This window comes from Lissotriton vulgaris, chromosome 3_1, assembly GCF_964263255.1.
Source record: "Lissotriton vulgaris chromosome 3_1, aLisVul1.2, whole genome shotgun sequence".
Classification (NCBI taxonomy): Eukaryota; Metazoa; Chordata; class Amphibia; order Caudata; family Salamandridae; genus Lissotriton; species Lissotriton vulgaris.
The window spans coordinates 1425066666-1425086400 of NC_141689.1; the positions used below are offsets into that span (position 1 = coordinate 1425066666).

At 49.1% G+C, this 19735-nt stretch overlaps 1 protein-coding gene across 9 annotated transcripts in view; it reads right to left on the reverse strand.

Moving 5' to 3' along the window:
• Nucleotides 1-19735, reverse strand: part of YTHDC1 (YTH N6-methyladenosine RNA binding protein C1) — a 143710-nt gene that overhangs the window by 47603 nt on the left and 76372 nt on the right. For 8 of the 9 annotated variants that reach the window (XM_086961910.1, XM_086961909.1, XM_086961905.1 and 5 more), the window contains one exon: nt 10443-10577. In XM_086961910.1, the coding sequence (XP_086818036.1) occupies nt 10443-10577 (135 nt within the window). Of the gene's footprint in view, nt 1-8398; nt 8721-8949; nt 10578-19735 lie in introns of those variants that run through there. The other variant, XR_015309356.1, reaches the window with a different exon arrangement.

Genomic DNA, 19735 nt, shown 5'->3' on the forward strand with positions numbered 1-19735 from the left:
ACTTTCTATAATGCAAAAGGAATGGAAGGTTTCAAGCTTGACCGCGGAGGTTTTAGTGTAAAGATCTCAATATTGTTTCATGTAGTTGAGGGATTTAACTGCTACTAACCACAGGCGGGTGGCTCAATGCTGCTAACCACTTGTTGGTGGTCTCTGAGAGCTTTAAGTTGGAAATAGATATGGGGTGATTAGTGCTTTTATAGTGCAATTCTGTGGCACCTGCATTCAAAAGGATTGCATCTGGCATTCCCATCAAGCTAGAAGCGATCTAGCACACGTGGGGCTAAGGATGGTGATCCAGACCTACACTGGACTGGGCTTCAAAACATCTGAGTAAACATAACCCAATCTATGAAACTGCTCAAGCAGCAATTACCTTTGCAGAAGTGTTCGCCTTATTAATTCCTCACAGCAAACAGACCTGACAGTGTCTTATCTTTAAGGGTGACCGTGTCATTTCACTATGGAGGGGCACTCTTCAAGAACAGTTGATAATGCATATTTTGATCAAGTTCTTTTTTAACCAAATTATTTTAGTCCTAGAAAGGAATATGCTTCTTACCAGTATGCATCTGTTCTTGGCATGTAGAGCTGCAGAATCGTACACTTAGCAATAGATCGCCACCTGGTGTTGGGCTCGGATGATTGCAGGTTGTCTTCTTGGAAGAAGTCTTTGTAGTCACGAGATAGGTGACTCCTCTCTTGGAAAATACTGCGCATGGTCATCGACTCCATCCTCAGATTGTTTTTCGCCATGATGGGAAAAGGAGTTAGTAGAAGTAAAGAGAAAAGGATGTCCAGGGCGTGTACGATTCTGCAGCTCTACATGCCAAGAACAGATGCATACTGGTAAGTAGCATATTCCGGTGGAGCATATGAGCTGCAGATCGTACACTAAGCATCGATTGTGCAGCAGTGTCTCCCCTAGCGGTGGTCGCTTGTATCCGTTGCAGCATACTGAAATATGTGTTTTAAGAACAGCTTGGCCTACTGCAGCTTGGCTTGCACAGCAACACAATAGTGTTTAGTGAAGGTGTGTATTGTAGACCATGTTGCTTCCTTGCATATGTCCTCTAGTGGTATAATTCCTAAGAAAGCCATAGAGGCTCCTAGCTTGCGAGTGGAGTGCGCTCTAGGAGGAACAGTTAGTGTACGTTTAGGTTTTTGATAGTATATTTGTATACACTTTACAATCCACCTGGCAATTCCTCCTTTAGAGATGGGATTGCCCTTGTGTGGGGGAGAGAAAGATACAAATAGTTGTTTTGTCTTTCTGAAGGATTTAGTCCTGTCTGTTTAGTATAACAGAGCTCTTCCAACATCTAAGGTGTTAGAAGAGCTGGTAACTCTACTGATTGGTTAAGGTGAAAAGGGGTAATGACTTTTGGCAGGAATTTAGGATTAGGCCTAAAAACCACTTTGTTAGGATGTATCTGAAAAAATGGTTCTTGTATCGTGAAAGCTTGTATTTCACTAACTCTTCTAAGAGAGGTGATGGCAACAAGGAAAGCAGTTTTCCATGTTAGGACTTACGACTCACATTTGTGTAAAGGCTCGAAAGGGGGTCCCATAAGTCTTGTAAGGACCACGTTTAGGTTCCACACTGGAGCAGGTGGTAACCTAGGTGGAATCATTCGTTTTAATCCCTCCATAAATGCTTTGATTGCAGGTACTCTAAATAGAGATAGATGTTGTATATTCTGTAAATAGGCTGCAATTGCTGCTAGATGTAGGCGTATGGAAGAGTAAGCCAAATTTGACCTTTGTAGGTGTAGAAGGTAGCAAATAATATTTTCGATGGAAACATTCAGTGGATCAATGTGATTATTGTTACAATATATCGCAAATCTTTTCCACTTAGCGGCATTACATGCTCTGGTAGTGGGTATTCTAGCTTCTTTAATTATGTTCATACAGTCTGGTGGTAGGTTTAAGTAACCGAACTCTAAGACTTCAGGAGCCAGATCACCAAATTCAGTTGGCTTGGGTCTGGGTGTCTTATTTCTCCATGGTTCTGTGTTAACAGGGATGGCGTGAGCCATAATTTCTGATGTGGAACCAGTGAGAAATCTAGTAGTGTGGTGAAACACGGCGGACGTGCCCATGTGGGAGCCACTAGTATTAATTTGAGAGACTTGTCTGAGCTTGCGTACTACTAGTGGAATGAGTGGGATAGGCGGAAAAGCGTACGCAAATCTGCCTGACCAGTTCATCCATATTGCATTCCCCTCCTACCGTGGGTGTGGAAACCTGGCGGTGAAGGTTAGGCATTTTGCATTTTCGTGGGTGGCAAACAGATCTATCTGTGGATGCACTCACCTTTGGAAGAATGGTTGAAGTACTTGTGGGTGTATCTCCCATTTGTGAATCTGTTGTGACTGACGACTCAACAGATCTGCTATCTGATTGTGAATTCCTGGAAGGTGTTCTACTGTCAGGTGTATGTTCTGAGGAATGGCCCATCTCCAAATAATTTTCTGTGCAAGCTGGGACAGTTGGAGAGTGTCCCCTCCCCTGTTTTTGTATATAATACATGACTGTCATATTGTCCGTCCGGATTAAGACAGCTTTGTTTCGTACTTGTAACGTTTTGAGTGCTAGAAAAATTGCTAGCAACTCTAGTTGGTTAATATGGAACTGTTTCGGTTGCTTGTTCCATTGGCCTTGTGTCGTGTAATGCAAGAGATGGGCTCCCCATCCTGTGAGGAATGCATCTGTTGTGAGCACTATCTGTGGAACAGGGTCTAGGAACGGCCGTCCCTTTGTCAAGTTTTTGGTGTTCAACCATTGGAGAGAGCGATATGTACGGCTGTCACAAACACCAAGCCTGTGAGCTGACCTTGAGCCGGATTCCACTGTTGTGCTAGACATTCTTGTAATGGTTGCATTTGCAGTCTCGCGTGAGGAACTATAAAGATGCAAGACACCATCATGCCTATTAGTCTCATGAACACTCTGGCTTGGAGAGACTGCTGGTGTTGAAAAAGGGAGACTAATGTCTGACTGCTCTGTATCCTGGCTTGACTGGGATACGCTAGAGCTGTAGATGTGTCTATGGTAGCTCCTAGATATTGATGAACGTGCGAAGGCTCTAGGTGCGACTTGGTGTAGTTTATTTTAAACCCTAAGTCGTGCAATGTCTAAATTGTTTGTTTTGTGTGTTGTACACACTGGTTGAACGATTTTGCTTTTATGAGCCACGTCGAGGTAAGGGAAGACATGTATCTGTTGTCTTCTGAGATGTGCTGCTACTACTGCTAAGCACTTTGTAAACACTCGTGGTGCTGTTGTGACCCCGAATGGAAGGACTTTGAACTGATAGTGCTGTCCTTGTATGACAAACCTTAGATACTTCCTGTGCGCAGGACGTATAGGAACATGAAAATAGGCGTCCTTTAGGTCTAGTGTTGATAAAAAGTCTCCCTGTTGTAGTAGTGGGAGTACTTGTTGTAGAGTGATCATGTGAAAATGATCTGATTGTATGTAACGGTTGAGGGGCCTGAGGTCGAGAATTGGTCTTAGTGTCCCGTCCTTTTTGGGAATTAGGAAGTACAGGGAGTAAACTCCTGTTCCCCGTTCCTCTAAAGGAACTACTTGAATAGCATACTTTTGTAGAAGTGCTAGAACTTCCTGTTGAAGCAGATTTATATGTTCTGTGGACATTGGACGCTGCCTGGGTTGGATGTTTGGGGGGGTTGCTGTGAGTTCTAGGCAGTACCCATGTTGGATAATCTGTCTTACCCACCTGTCTGTTGTGATGGAATTCCAGACAGGTAGGAACTGTGATAGTCTGCCCCCCACAGGAGTGGAATGCTGTAGGGGAGGCAGAGGGAAGTCACTGTTTGGGAGTGGAAGAGGAGCGGTTGTTGTTATTAACTCTACCTCTTCCCTTATTATTGTTGCCTCTGTATCCTCATCTAATGTAGCCTTTGTTAGAAGAGGTCTGTGTGTGCGTCTTAAAAGATGATGTTGTGTCTGCTCCGGTCTGCTTGGAGCCTCCTCTATAAAAGGAGCGGCGAAAAGAACTTCTAGTCTGTGCGGATTGTAATGCACCCATAGACTTAGCTGTGTCCGTGTCTTTCTTCAACGTTTCTAGTGTGTCTACTTCCGGCCCGAACAACTGGTTCTGATTGAAGGGCTGGTTCAAGATGGTAGTCTGAACCTCTGGTTTGAAACCTGAAATGCGTAACCACGCATGACGTCTCAGTATGACACTAGTGTTGACTGCTCTGGATGCTGTGTCAGCTACATCAAGTGCATATTTAATTGAGGCATTGGATATCAATTTGCCTTCTTGTAAGAGCTCTGCTGCCTGATCTTTGTATTGATCTGGGAGGTGCTCCATGAGTTTTTCTAACTGGTCGTTGTGAGCCCTGTCATAGCGTGAGAGTAAGGCTTATGTGTTTGCTATGCGCCATATGTTTGTTACCTGTGCAGCAATCCGTTTCCCTGACGCATCAATAACTTTAGATTCTTTGTTAGGCGGGGAGTGTCACCAGAGGTCTGGGAATTGGCTCTTTTACGTGCATTAGACACTACCAAAGAGTCTAGTGGCAGATGTCCCTTTATATAGACTGGATCAGATGGTGCTGGTCTATACTTTTTTTCTATTCTGGGATTTAACACCCTACATCGTACCGGATCTTTAAATATGTCTGGAGCATGTTTAATGACTCCTTTGATCACAGGTAGTATTTGTGTAGACCTTTGTGACTGCTCAAAAGTGTCCAGTAAAAAATCCTCATCAATGGCATCAGAGTGCATTGGAACTCCATGGTAAAGGGCAGCTCTATTTAAAAGATGATTAATCCCAATACTATCTTATGGAGGGGAAGGTTTTGTTGGGTAGTACTGAGGATCAGGAATGTCTGGCGCATTGTGTGGTGGAAAACCATATATGTTGTCATCCTTAGGATATTCTGGATTGACATCCTCATCTAAAGGGTATGCGTGTGGCTCTGGTACGTCATTCCCCCCACCTAGATCATACTCCTCGTCAGTGTGGTGTGATGATGCAGGAGATTGAACAGGAGAAGCTATAGGTTCAAAATAAGGAGGGATAGAAGAGGAAGAAGGTGAAGGAGAGGAAGGGTGCATTGGAGAAGTTGCATAATCCTTTTTGGCAGGAACCACAGGTGGAAGTGGTGTGTCTGCTGGTCTTTTCTTGTAAGGAATTGCTTCCACATATCCAGTTTTTTGGTTGATATGGACCTTTTTCTGTTTAGGATCTGGTCTAAACAGTTCTTCCTCTTCTACAGTCTTTTTCGGAGTCAATTTTTTCGGTGCCGATAGTGGCTGTATAGTGTTCTTTGCTTTAGGAGGAGTTATGGAGTCCTGTGGCAAATTCTTCGGTGCCGAAGGTGGTTTAGGCTCAGAAGGCTTTTTAGGCGTGTCTGTATCAGGAATTGGAGTCTTCGGTACCGATGTTGGAGATTTCGGCGTGGAGACAGGTTTTGTTGGGCCTGTGGCGCCGGACTCTGGCTTTCCATCTTTATTTTTGGAACCGGAAGGTTTCGGACTCGAAGCTTTCGGATCCGGTACAGTTTTTGGCTGCGGCGCTGATGTATCTTTTGGCGTGGGTGCCGAAGGGTCTTTCTCTTTGGGCACCAAAAGGCGTTTTGGCTTCAGTGTCGAAGAGTCCTTCGGTGTCGAAGGATGTTTCGGTGCCAATGGAGGAGGTGGAATTGGCACAGGTTTATTTGGTGCAGAGGCACCGGAAGGTATAGTCTTTATCCTCGGAGCCGAACCGGAAGGCGGGGCGTCAGAGAGTAGATTTCAGTCTCGACTGGGCCCCATGGGCGGAGTGCCGACCACTGCCTTTGTCTTGGGTAGTGTATGTTGTGCGGGGGCAGGGGTACTCACGGGCTGTCGAGATGGAATCGAGTCGTCCAAGTCCTCTGCCCCCGATATGACCTGAAGATCAGGCGAGTCTTCCTCAGCGACGAGTGGAGCCTCGTCCTCAGATATCTTCGAGTGGATCTTTGTCCCCTGAGACGTCCCCTCTGATCTCCTCCTCAAAAATTGCCTCCGGTGCTGGCGCTGATCTCCTCATTTCGTGTCGACGGGCCCTCCGATCCCGAATGGTCTTCGATCGGAAGGAGGCACAGGCTGTACAGGTCGACTCGTCGTGTTCCGGCGATAGAGGTTGCACACCTCGTGATGAGGGAATTTAGCTCGACATACCTGGCATCGCTTGAATGGAGTTCTGTCCATGATGCGTAGGCCGTACGGCGCCGATAGGCCCAACGGCCCGCGTATACGCACCGGAATGTAGCTGGTGATGTCGAAAAAGTCTACTCGATGTCGAAAAAGTTTATACAAAGTTTCACGCTTCAAAGTTGCTGAAAAAGTCTTTTCCAGCTGGAGCGGAAAACTTTCATCCGAACCCAGTGGCGGAAAAAAACAATCTGAGGATGGAGTCGATGACCATGCGCAGTATTGTCCAAGGGAGTCACCTATCTCGTGACTACAAAGACTTCTTCCAAGAAGACAACAACCTGCAATCATCCGAGCCCAACACCAGGTGGCGAACTATTGGTAAGTGTACGATCTGCAGCTCATATGCCTCAAACATATGAATAATACATTAGCAACACATTAAAGGGTTTAGAAATGCCAATTTTAGCAGTTTTTTAGGTCGAGGACCGAAGGCTGCGTTTGCACAGTCTCCGGTGGGAGATTTTATGTTTTTAGGTATGGGAGCTTGAACCCGCCTCTCTCCTCCATTGGCTGGCTTCCTAAACGGAGGCCAGCCATTGGAAGAGAGGGGCGTCACTCAGTTCAAGCCCCGTCTCATTCGTTTTCGGGGGCTTGTTTTTTGCGTTCTTTGTACCTGTGACGTCATCCGTCACTCAGAACGCCAAATACACGCCCCGCGATTCCGAAATTCAGAGCTTTGCGGCCGCCATTTTGTTTGTTTTTTGTTTGCACAGCACAGTCACAGGCCGCGCGCCCCAGCGGAGCTGCTGACTTCACCTTGAAAAAATCCCAATGTGCTCCAGGCTGCCACCTTGATGCATCCACATTTCATTCAGGTAATGGGCAGCTATTTTAGGATACCCTCCTGCTTCATGTACCCCCTGATTGAGGGAGACGGACAGGGAAGGTTGGAATGAACTGCTCGTCTTGCCAGCTGAAAGGCTCAGCTCCCTGAAAGTTCTCGGTGTCCTTTCGTTTGTCTTCGCTCGGAGCGGGCCCTCAAGGTGACATCTGGTCCGCCCCACCGGCTCTGCGGCAGCGACTCGCCTATGAGCCCCAGCACCGACCTGCCAGTCGGGCTCCCCGGATGTGGATCGAGCGCTGTGCCAGGCTTCCCACCTGCTCTCCTGGGCCCGAAGGCGCCTTGAAGCCTTGTTCATCTAGGCGGCACCACACTGTTGCCAGGCTTCAAACCTCCGATTGGCAGTCTTCTGGTATTTGACCAGCTTGTCTTGCTTTTGGTTTTGCCCAGTTCTTCTCGTGGAGACTTTATTCCCGGCGTGGGTATATTTCGGATGACACGCGCTGCTGCGTATCTCCGCTCGTACCTTTGACCAGCCCGTGGGTTTCAGGATAATTTTTTTATAGAATTTCTGTTGTGACCGCCACCGACCCTCCGTTTTCTTTAAACTGGATTTATTTCCAAGATTTCCAGGGGAATGCACGATCGCTAATAGCCACCCCTCAGCCCCTGACACAGATCGGCCCAGGGTCCCAGGGAGTGCCCGGACCCCCTCGTCACTTCAGTGGATATCAGGCCGGGGCGGGAAGGCTGGCAGAAGGCTCGCTATCTCAGAGGAAACATTGCTTCCGCGGAGTCCACCATGTTGCCCTCTGGAGGAATATATGCAATGAAGAAGAGGAAAAAGCCTGTGCAAAAGAGGTAGGTGAAGTTTACTCTCCGTCCAAAACCCGCTGTCGCCTCTCATGAGATACGTGCCACAGCAAGTGTCCGTGAGAATCAGCCCCTCTGTGTGTTCAGACCCCCTAAACACCCAGCATTGCAGGTCTCAGCGGAAACCCTTTCTCCGCGTGGACAGAATCCGACTGAAAATTATTCGAAAAATAAGTCTCCATCTTGAAAATAGAATATTTCAAAGGATCCCCACATCTCTCAACAAGTGGTAAAATATGGCATAGGCCTGTCCCTACTGTTGTAACACAACATTATGTTGTTATTCCTTGACCCCTTTCCACATTCCTAGCGGTGTATAGGACCTGATGTTTCTCATAGCACCAGGCTCTTCAGCCTTTTTCAGTGCCTACTCTCTGCCCATTGACACGGTGTCTTTACTACTGTACCACTATCTCGTCCCTTGGGCGGTAATGTGTTTTTTTTTTTATTGCTGTTGCCCCTAGAACCGATGTCCCTGGATCCTGATTTCTTTTGCCATGGGGGTTGTCTCCCTTTTGACTATGCTTTGCTGTCTTTTGGCACAGGTCTGTCACTTGGCCATCAGTATCTGCCGCTTGAGCAAGTTTCCCTGTCCTTGGTTAGTTGTTTCGTCATCACTTGACTATGGGGATTCTCTCATCTTGCGTATGTTCTGCTGTCATCTGCTTCTAGTCTTTTAGTCTCTTGCCCATGGAGTTGTCTGTTTCTGGACCATGTCCCAGTTTCCTGGGCTTTGTTGTGCTTCACCATGGACGACTCAGTCTCTTGATGGCCCTTGGTCTTGTAGTCGCTGAGCATGGCTCCTTCTTGGACCTGCTTGTGATCTGGGGTTTTGTGCCTCTGTGACCTGCTTGTGATCCGGGTTTTTGTGTTGCTCTCCTGCCCCTGCCCCCTCCTTGGTTATGCTTGTTGTGCTGTTTTTCTTGCCTTCTGCCCCCTGATTGTGCCGTTTTTCGTGCCTTCTGCCCCCTGATTGTGCCATTTTTCTTGCCTCTTCCCTCGTTGGTTGTGCTTGTTTGTGATCCTGCTTGTGCCTCTGCGCCCTGCTTGTGATCTGGTTTTTGTGCCTCTGTTACCTGCTTGTGATCCGGGTTTTTGTGCCTCTGTTCCCTGCTTGTGATCCGGGTTTTTGTGCTTCTGTGACCTGCTTGTGATCCCGGGTTTTGTGTTGCTCTCCTGCCCCCCGCGTTGGTTGTGCGTGCTGTCCTGACCCCCCCCCATTCCTTGGTTATGCTTGTTGTGCCGCTTTTCTTGCCTTCTGCCCCCTGATTGTGCCATTTTTCTTGCCTTCAGCCCCCTGATTGTGCAGTTTTTCTTCCCTCGTTGGTTGTGCTTGTTTGTGATGCAGCTTGTGCCTCTGCGCCCTGCTTGTGCCTCTGCGCCCTGCTTGTGCCTCTGCGCCCTGCTTGTGCCTCTGCGCCCTGCTTGTGATACAGGTTTTTGTGCCTCTGTGACCTGCTTGTGATCCAGGTTTTTGTGTTGCTCTCCTGCCCTCCCCTCGTTTGTTGTGCGTGCTGTGTTTGTGTGTGGCTCTGTGTGGATAGCTTTTATTGTAGGTGGCTATGTGTGGATAGCTTTTTTTGAAGGTGGCTCAATGAGTGGATAGCGTTTTTTGTAGGTGGCTCTATGTGTGAGTGGCTCTGTCTGTGTGAGGGTGGCTCTGTGTAGGTGGCTCTATGTGAATGACTGTGTGGGTGTAAATGCAATAGCGAGCGATTAGGCTATTGGCATTGTAAATCACAATGCAATTTATTTAACGATTAAGCTATTGGCAATGTAAATGACAATGCCATTTATTTATGATTAAAAAAAAAAGTCATGAGCAATGCCAATAGCTCTACCTTTAATAATGCAGAGACCATTGCATTTTAAATGCTTGTCTTACGAGCCACCAAGATCCTTGAGTCCTATTCACAGACAAGTCATAAGCAATGCCAATAGCTCTACCTTTAATAATGCAGAGACCATTGCATTTTAAATGCTTGTCCTACGAGCCACCAAGATCCTCGAGTACTATTCACAGACCCAAAACGTTTGTACATACCATGGAAATTTACACAGCAAACAAAAACGAACTTCTAATCAAACTACCATGGTACCTTCCAATTGCATTTTAAAATGGAGAGCCAGTTTATCTTGCGAATAAACTAAAAAACTTTTGGAATTTAAGAGCTTGAGACAAAACAGTCGAAAAAGGTTAAAGGAAAAAAAACTGAAGTAAACAAAAAAAGATAGCAGGAAAAACGAGCAGTTTATCATTGAAATGCCACCAAGATGCTCAGACACCAGGCTGTAGTAGCCGATGTACAACATTCCAGGTTCTTTCTACCTCAGAGTTTGGAAGCCTTACAAAATCAGAGCTCTGGTAAAGTGCTATGGCTTAACATGTTTTCTAAGGTTATACCACCCCAGGAATGATTATATGCTGAAGAAACAGTCCAGCTGAATCACTATCAAATTGCCTTATATCATACTACCACAAGTAACCAAAAAGCATTATACACAACAAAAGAGCTCAAACAAGACAACCACATCACAGTAAACAGACTTTTCTATAGTTTAAACTTACAACTCGTTTGTCTCTGTATCTTGCATCGTGCTGTACTGGATGGTGCGCAGAATAAGGTGGGTGAGCCTGAGGTGGTGGTGCATGATGCGGATAGTATGGATGATGTTGTGGCTGTTCCATTCCAGGATATGGAGGCTAAAAGAAAAATAATATACTATATATACACACAAACATAAGGTTGACAGACTTTTCTCTTTGTTAAGCCAAGTAATCAGCATTTATTTTCCAAAATTGCAGATTTTATATCTATAATAGTTCCAACAGGAACTATTATTGACAGAAAAGGATGTGAATAAGAACAAATAAGACACTCCTATCAATTTTTTCTCTCTACAAAGGTCCACTAATTGAGGGCCCAAATTCAGAGATGCTAAGTGTGCATTAGTAACCAGAAACAATGTTACTTCTTATTCCTGATGTACTGTATGCATCATTTGCGGCCTACTCTCAAAACATACTTGAGCACAAGTTTATAATGTTACTAAGGCTTTCAGAATCAATGTTGAAATTCACTTTGCTCCTAATTCCATCTGTACAATAATAAACTACCAAATATTGGGAAAACTAGCGATGGGGTTGTTTTTATGGACCCATTTAGTGGTTAAGTCGAACTAGACTGGGTCAAAATGCCCAGAGGGCAGAAAAAGGGTTATTGATGGGCCACAGCAAGGGTACCAGGACCAAGCTGCATGCAGTAAGAGCTTCAGACTGATTTAAACTTTACCCTATTTTAAGTGAAATATAAGAAATACAGTATAAAGAAACTTCAGTGTCCATAATCTGATAACATTGCCCACTGCGGACCCCATCCTTTATGCCTAACTGTTAGCACAGTTTTTTTAAACCTGATGCAAATGAGTCTGAGGAAAAACGCCAATGGATAGATAACAATGAGGTCAATTTAGAGTGGCCAATCTGGTGGAGGCTGCGGAGACGTCCTATAGCAATAACCTTGCGCACCAGGTGTGCTGCATAGGGAAAAGACTGTGCGTATCATTAAATTTAACTAATATGAATTCCACCTTTGTTTATTTAAATATAGCTTTGTTAGTATTTATGAGAGATCTTACACTTGTTAGGAAAGTTAGTAACATTTAAAGATGGGTACACAGCCTTTAGCTGAAAAATAAATATTTTTAAGGTACATCATGTATGGGTACTTCGTGTTTAGATTCGATAGTGGTCATGATTTGGACCCAAACATTGTGTAGATTAGATTCACTCTGTCCTGACAACTTGCCCATTGATCTTTACTGACTCCACAATGGCAAGAAACAGGTCTACCTTTTAAACTCCTGGGTTACCAGGGATCATTTCCTTCAATCTACACCCAGGAACCTACACCTGCACTTCACAGATGACATTGGAACACAAAATATCCGATAAAGAGCCCCAGAACCCCCACCCACCCCCGGGCATTGCAGCACCAGCCCGACAAGGAGCAAGCCCGATGATTAAGCATAAGACCCATTTGAGTGTCGGAGGGCCCTAGTTCCAAAAAGGAACCATCCTCCCACTTTTGGTTCCCATATATCTGAACTCATATCTCCCCTCTTACGAACTGCACACAGTTTCTTGTTACTATAAAGAAATTACACCAGAACTGAAATGTAATAAGTTACTACAGTTGAGGTCTAACGTTAGTACATGCTACCAACAGCAGAGGGGAAGACAGGTCAGACTAAAAAACATAATTAACGCAGCTCTTTTCTGCTTTCTCTAACTGTAGATTGAGAAGAAAAGAGATATCCATGCTAAAATGTTTTTTTCATCCACTCCCTGGGTAATTATAGGAAAGGTTGAATCTTTCTGCATGTTTCTACTGCGCATTTTTTTGTTTAAATCACTAACTTTTATTAAATTACTTCTAATATTTTTTTGCAACTAATAGCTAACAATTTTTTTAGATGTGCTTAATTTTGCACTGAGATTCTATTTGTATTCTTCATGTTTGCAAACACTCACTCTTAGTTTGAAAGAGCTACACACCAAGGATTTAAGAGGTTTGTTGGAAAGGTGATGGTATGACCATGTATTATAAGAATAAAGTACCTCTCAATCAATCAATCATAGACTTTATTCGATTGTTCATAGAAAAACATCATAAAAGTATACAGAGTAAAACATGGCATGCATGAATTATCACAAGATAGGGAAGTACAGGACATAGCAAAACATGGACTAGCAGCAAAAAGGGTTAGAATAGACAATGTTAAAAACCCATACTTTTTCTAACCGAGATTGATTTTAAAATAAAGGTTGCGATAAAAAAGCATATATCCGGAGTTGCAAGTGCAAATAGGAATCTCATAGCATTACCAGTTGTAGACACAGAATATTTCTTGAACAATGGTTTGAGGTAGAAAATGCGCAAAGGTTTGTACAGGGGACATATTAACAAAGTAACAAAGTGCAATGTGCTTTGCTTACTTATTCCATCACAGGGACATGGGGTGGCAGAATAAATTTTCATCCTTGGAAATGCCACTAGGTTATGCACAATACCTAGTCTCAGCCTTGTAAGGACATATTGATGGGGCAGTCTGGTGATAACCATTGTGTAAAGTAATGCCCAAATAGCAAAAATTATTCACAACCTTGATGCGGTTTTCCTTGAAATAAAACGATCTAAGTTGGTTTACCTTCTTGCCGCATGCCATGATGAAAGTTTTGGAGTTATTAATTTTTGATTTCTTCCCCTGTATAAAATCATAAAAGCAATTCATAAGTTTCTGGAGGCCTAGGGGGTTCTTGAGAGTAAAACGGAGTCGTCTGCGTAAAGCAGCACCGGAATAGATTGTCCTTCAGCTTGCGGGGCATCAGCTTGCACATTTTTCAGTTCTTGCTCAATGGAGTTTATGAAAAGGGAAAAAAGCAGCGGGGCCAGGACACAACCCTGTCTAATACCAGATTCAACCCTGATCTTCCTCGTACATTCCGCCTCAGGACCGTAGCGAATCTGGGCAGATAAATTGATGTAAAGTCTGGCCAGAAAATGAATAATCGCAGCCGGTGCACCCATTTCGAGTAGGGTTGACCACAACAAGGTGTGGTCAACCAGATCGAAGGCGCTAGAGAGGTCCGCAAAACAGAGAAACAATGAGCCCTGTTTGACTTTAGTGTATTTTACTATTAGGAGATCTAAATTAATACACTGCTCTATAGTGACAAGGCCCTTCCTGAAGCCATATTGGGAGACAGCAAGGATGTTATTGCTTTCGGCCCATTCCTCCAAATGTAGCAATAAGACCCTGCTCATAATTTTTAGTGAGGAATCCAGAAAGGAGATAGAGAAGAGGCCAAGAACTACCGCCCTATCTCCCTTCTTGTAGATTGGTATGATTACAGATTCACTCCAAGTTGAGGGGGTAGTATCGTTGACAGCAGCGTTAAATACTTGGGTCAGTAGGGGGCTCCACAAGGCCAGATCCGTTTTATAAAAATCAATCGGGACCCCATCTGGACCTGGGGCTTTCCCCCCTTTGCTTTTACTGATTGCCATGTCAACTTCTAGAAGGGTAATCCCCAACGGCTATGTAGGATATGGTAGGGTTATTACGGTAGCTATCCTGGACCTCCCCGTTTGGATAAAAAATCCCGCTAAAATGTAGAACCCAGCTATCCTCGCTAACTTGTGCGGTAAGGACTGGGAATTCCTCCTTCTGGAGGAATGGACTGTTAACAGTACTCCAGAACAGTTTGCTATCCCGTAGGGCTGCTGCCTTGGTCAGGTCTTCCCATGCTTGTTCTCTTAGTTCCTGTTGCACAAGTTACTACTTGTGTAACGATATATCTGTAAGAGACATTAGTTAGTGATAGATTCCTTACCTTAGAATATCCCCAGGCGTCAGACTGGATCCGGAAACTTTTGCGTAGCAATACCCCTGCGCGCCGGTAGGCGTCGTCTGCGGCTCCGCGTCCGTCGTCGGCGTCGTGAGCGCCGGGATGACGTCGGAGTACTTAGACGGCGCCCATGCGCGCTGACGTCAGTTCTGACACACAGCTTTTCCGCGCCAGAGACGCAGAGCCATGATAGAACCAACACTGGTGCCATGAAACTAGGGCCCTGAAAGGGGATGACCTTAACCCTAGATATCGGTTCGCAGAACGGGGAGGATGGGTGGGTCGGTAAGGAATCTATCACTAACTAATGTCTCTTACAGATATATCGTTACACAAGTAGTAACTTGTGCATCTGAAAGAGACACGTTAGTGATAGATTCCTTACCTTAGAATAGATACCCCAGCAATACCAACCCCGGTGGTGGGTCTGCGAACCAATATCACACCAGAAAGTCCTGGAGGACGGAACGGCCAAAGAAGCCATCCCTCCGGACTTGACTGTCCAGGCAGTAGTGTCTTGCGAACGTGTGCAGCGAGGCCCACGTAGCTGCCTGGCAAATGTCCTGCAGGGGGACACCGCGGCCCAGGGCAGTTGTCGTTGCCGTGGCCCGAGTGGAGTGAGCCCGCAATCCAGCCGGGGGCTCCTTCCTCGCCATGGAGTAACATGCTTGGATACACAAGATGATCCACCGAGAGATGGTCCTCTTGTGCACAGCCTTACCCTTCTTTGCGCCCACGTAACCAACAAAGAGTTGGTCATCCACCCGGAATTGGCGTGTGCGATCTAGGTAGAAGGAGAGCGCACGTTTTGGATCCAGACGGTGGAGCCTCTCTTCCTCCTTCGAGGGATGCGGAGGCGGAAAGAAAGTTGGCAAGGTAATGGACTGCCCGATGTGGAAGGCCGTAACAACCTTGGGCAGAAAGGAAGGTCGTGTACGTAACACCACCTTGTCAGGATGAACAGACAGGAAAGGTGGAGAAGAAGAAAGAGCCTGGAGCTCACTCACTCTCCTGGCAGAGGTGATGGCAACCAGGAAGGCAGTCTTTAGAGTAAGGAGACGAAGAGGACAGTTATGCAGTGGCTCAAAGGGAGCACACATCAGATAAGTGAGAACAAGATTCAAGTCCCACTGGGGCATCACGAAGGGAACAGGAGGGAACATGTGCGTGATGCCCTTCAGAAATCTACTTACAATAGGGGACTTGAATAAAGAAGGCTGATCTGGTAGCCTCAAGAAGGCTGATAGAGCAGAAAGGTACCCTTTAAGAGTGCCCAGAGCAGAGCCCTGCTGGGCAAGGGAAAGAAGAAAGAGCAGCACTTCCGAAAGGGGTGCCGAGAGAGGATCCACAGCCTTTGCTGTGCACCGTGCGACAAATCTGTCCCACCGGCAGGCGTATACCGACTTTGTGGAGGGACGCCTGGCTGCCAGAATGAAATCAAAGACTTAAGGAGGCAAGTCAAATGGCCTCAAATGCCGCCGCTCAATCTCCAAGCTCGTAGGTGGAGACTGGACATGTTCGGGTGCAGGACCGTCCCCTGCTGCTGCGACAGAAGGTCCTCCCGAAGAGGCAGACGAATCGGGGGATCGACTGACATGCTGAGTAGCTCGGGATACCAGTATCTTCGTGCCCAGTCCGGAGCCACAAGGATGACCTGGGCCCTATCGCGCCTGATCTTCTTCAGCACTCTGGGCAGAAGTGGTATAGGCGGAAAGGCGTACAACAGACCGCAGCTCCACTCGCGACGAAAAGCGTCTCCGAGCGAGTGCCGCCTTGGAAATTCCAACGCGCAGAACTGATGACATTGCGCGTTCTCTTCTGTGGCGAATAGATCTAACCAAGGCTCTCCCCACTGCCGAAAGAGACCTTGCGCCACGTCCGAGTTCAGACGCCATTCGTGATCCATCATGCACCGGCGGCTGAGTTCGTCCGCCCTGGCATTCAGAGAGCCTGCCAGGTGTTGAACCACCAGGGTCACGCCCTGATGTTCCAGCCACTGCCAGAGGCGCAGAGCCTCCTGGCAGAGGGTCCACGACCCCACCCCTCCTTGCTTGTTGCAGTACCACATGGCGGTGGTGTTGTCGGTGAACACTTGCACTACGCTCCCCCGGACAGAGGGGAGGAATGCCTTCAGTGCTAGACGAATCGCCCGCAGCTCCAGAAGGTTGATATGGAGCCGGGACTCCGCCGGAGACCAGAGGCCTCTGATCTCCGCCTCTCCACATGTGGCCTCCCCAGCCCTGGAGGGACGCGTCCGTCACAACTACGTGCTCCGGTTGGGGTAGGGAGAGGGGTCGGCCACTGACCCAGTCGCGGTCCGTGAGCCACCACTGCAGTTGTCTCGCAGTGCCCTCCGAGATCAGGACATGATCGGACAGGTTGCCCTGATGCTGGGCCCACTGAAACTTCAGGTCCCACTGCAGAGCCCGCATCCGCCACCTGGCGTGACGCACCAGAAGGATGCAGGAGGCCATCAGTCCCAGAAACCGCAGCGTCAACCTGACCGAGACCCGGGATAACCGCTAGAAGATGGGAACCAGAGCCTGAATATCCCGAACCCGCTGCTCGGGTGGGTAAACCCGAACCTGCGCCGAGTCGAGAACCGCTCCGATGAAGAGGAGCTTCTGAGAGGGACACAGGTGTGACTTCGGCACATTGATGGAGAACCCCAGCAAGTGCAGGAGGTCGGCCGTAGTCTGGAGGTGGCTGACGACTGTCTGGGGCGAGCCCGCCTTCAACAACCAGTCGTCGAGGTAGGGGAAGACTGATACCCCCTGCCTGCGCAGATGGGCTGCGACCACCGCCATCACCTTCGTGAACACCCGTGGGGCGCTGGTAAGGCCGAAGGGGAGCACGGTAAACTGAAAGTGCTCTTGGCCTACCGTGAACCGCAGGTAACGCCGGTGGGCCGGCAGGACGGGGATGTGGAAATAGGCGTCCTGCAAGTCCAACGCTACCATCCAGTCTCCTGGGTCCAGGGCAGCCAGGACCTGAGCCAAAGTGAGCATCTTTAACTTCTCCGTCCGGAGGAAGCCGTTGACGTTCCGCAGATCCAAGATAGGGCGTAGGCCCCCTTTGCCCTTCTTGGGTACCAGAAAGTAGTGGGAGTAACAACCACGTCCTACTTCTGGCCCAGGAACGCGCTCGATGGCCCTCTTGGCCAAGAGGGCCGAAACCACCTCTCGCAGAAGTTGCAAGTGATCCCCCGACACACGGTGGTATTGAGGTGGCATGGATGGAGGGGATGACTCGAAGGGGAGGGAGAAGCCCCTTCGGACAATTTGCAGCACCCACCTGTCCGAAGTGACTGTATGCCAGTGGGAGAGGTGATGGCGAACCCTGCCTCCCACAGGCGTCACATGGGCCTGAAAACTCAGACTAGGAAGGTTTTGAGACAGGGGCTGCTGAGGGAGGTGTGGACTGGCCTCGCCGCTGTCCCCGACCACCGCCACGGCGGTTCCCACGTCCGCCACCGCGTTGCTGTACAGTCTGCGGCGCGTGGCTGACGGTACGTGGTGGGGCGCCCCTTCCGTGGCCACGAAAGGAGCGAAAGGCACCCGATTGCTGGCGTGGGGCCGTAAGGCCCAAGGACTTGGCCGTGGCCCTGGAGTCCTTGAAACGTTCCAGCGCATGGTCTGCCTTGTCGCCGAAGAGGCGACGGCCATCAAACGGCATGTCCAGGAGGGTGGCCTGGACATCGGCCGAGAAATTGGCGGACCTCAACCAGGCGTGGCGTCGAACCGCCACCGTCGTTGCCATCGCCCTGCCCAGTGAGTCCGTAGTATCCAGCCCACACCGGATAGAAAAGCGTGCTGCATCTCGGCCGTCCGCCAGGGCTTGGCTGAGTTTAGCCTGGACCTCCTCCGGGCATCTAGGCAGCACCTCCGCAACCGTGTCACACAGGGTGTGGGTGTAGCGGCCCAAGAGACAGGCGGTTTTCACAGACCGCAGCCCTAAGCTCACAGACGAGAAAACCTTCTTCCCGAACTGTTCATATCTCTTGGATTCCCAGTCGGGCGGGGCCGACGGGAATGCGGTTTGGGAGTTTGAGGCCTGGATGACCAGACTCTCGGGGGTGGGATGGGTGGACAAAAAGCATGGGTCGCCCGGTGCCGGGCGGTAGCGTCTGGCCACGTTCCTGTCCACAGGGGGGCCTGTGGCGGGCTTGGACCAAGTGCCCAGAAGAACGTCACACAAGGCCTCATTGAACGGCAGGAGGGGCTCCGCGGAGCCTGACTGCTGTTTGAGGACCTCGGTGAGGAGATTAGTCCTCACGGCCGCGACGGGGAGCTGAAGGTTTAAGGCCTTAGCTGCCTTCGTCAACACTACACTGTAAGCAGAACCCGCCTCCGAAGCCACAGTCGGGGGCGACGTAAATCCAGTGTCTGGCGAGGTGTCAATACCACTGGCCTCCCCAAGCTCATATGTCCAGTCCTGGTGCGACTGGCAATCACGTACCAGAGGGTCCTCGGACCCCTCCCATTGCTCCTCGTCACCCGGCTCCTGGAGACCAGGATCAACAGCCAGGGCCTGCTCGTGGAGATAAAAGTCTCCAAAGGCCGACGGAATCGGCGCCCAGCGGCGCCCTTCCGACTCGTGAGTAGGACCGTAGGAAACATTGGGGGCGGCAACCACATCAGCTGCCGGGGACGACACCTGAAGGGACGGCGCCGGCGAGGTTGTAAGGTCGACCGGCGAGGCCCCGGATCCGGAGCCGGATCCAGCGAGGTCGTGCGGCGCCGGGACCGAAGTCGCCAGCGGCGCCGGGGCCGAAGCACCCGACGTCGTCGGGGCCGAAGCGCCCGACCCGGAAGGACACCCAGACGGAACCGATCGGCCCGAAGGCGCCACAGGAACCGACTGAGGAGGGAGGGCCCTCATGGCCATGAGGTACCTCTCGACCTCCTCCTGCGACGCGCCGTGCCCAGGGACCCGAAGGTGTGGGGCAGGCGGCGACGCTTGCGACTCCCGCGGAGCCGCGTGGGCGGTGTCGCCCGAGTCCCCGGCCGCATCGTGCGAGCGTCGGGGGGGGTCGGAGGATCGATGGTGTCGCTCCGACCTCTCATGCCTCTTACCTGAGGACTTGGAACCAGACGATCGGTGTCCACTCCCGGAACGTCGATGACTCCGACCTCGCGACCTGTCCCTCGACCTCCCGTGGGACCGGGACCTGGAGTGGCGCGGGGCCGACTGCCTCAGCTCGAGACGCTTGCGGGACCGCTCCCGCCTAGCCTTCGACGTCAGGGCCCGGCAGTCGGAGCAGGATCGATCGCCGTGGTCGAGGCCTAAGCACTTCAGGCACCGGCGATGGGGGTCCGTGACCGACATGAGTCGGCCGCACTTTGAACAAGGCTTGAACCCGGGCATCCCTGGCACCGATAGTCGAGATAGTCGACTAAAGAGAAGATCAAAAAGGATCAAAATTTCAGTCAAAAAGTGACTGGGGGTAG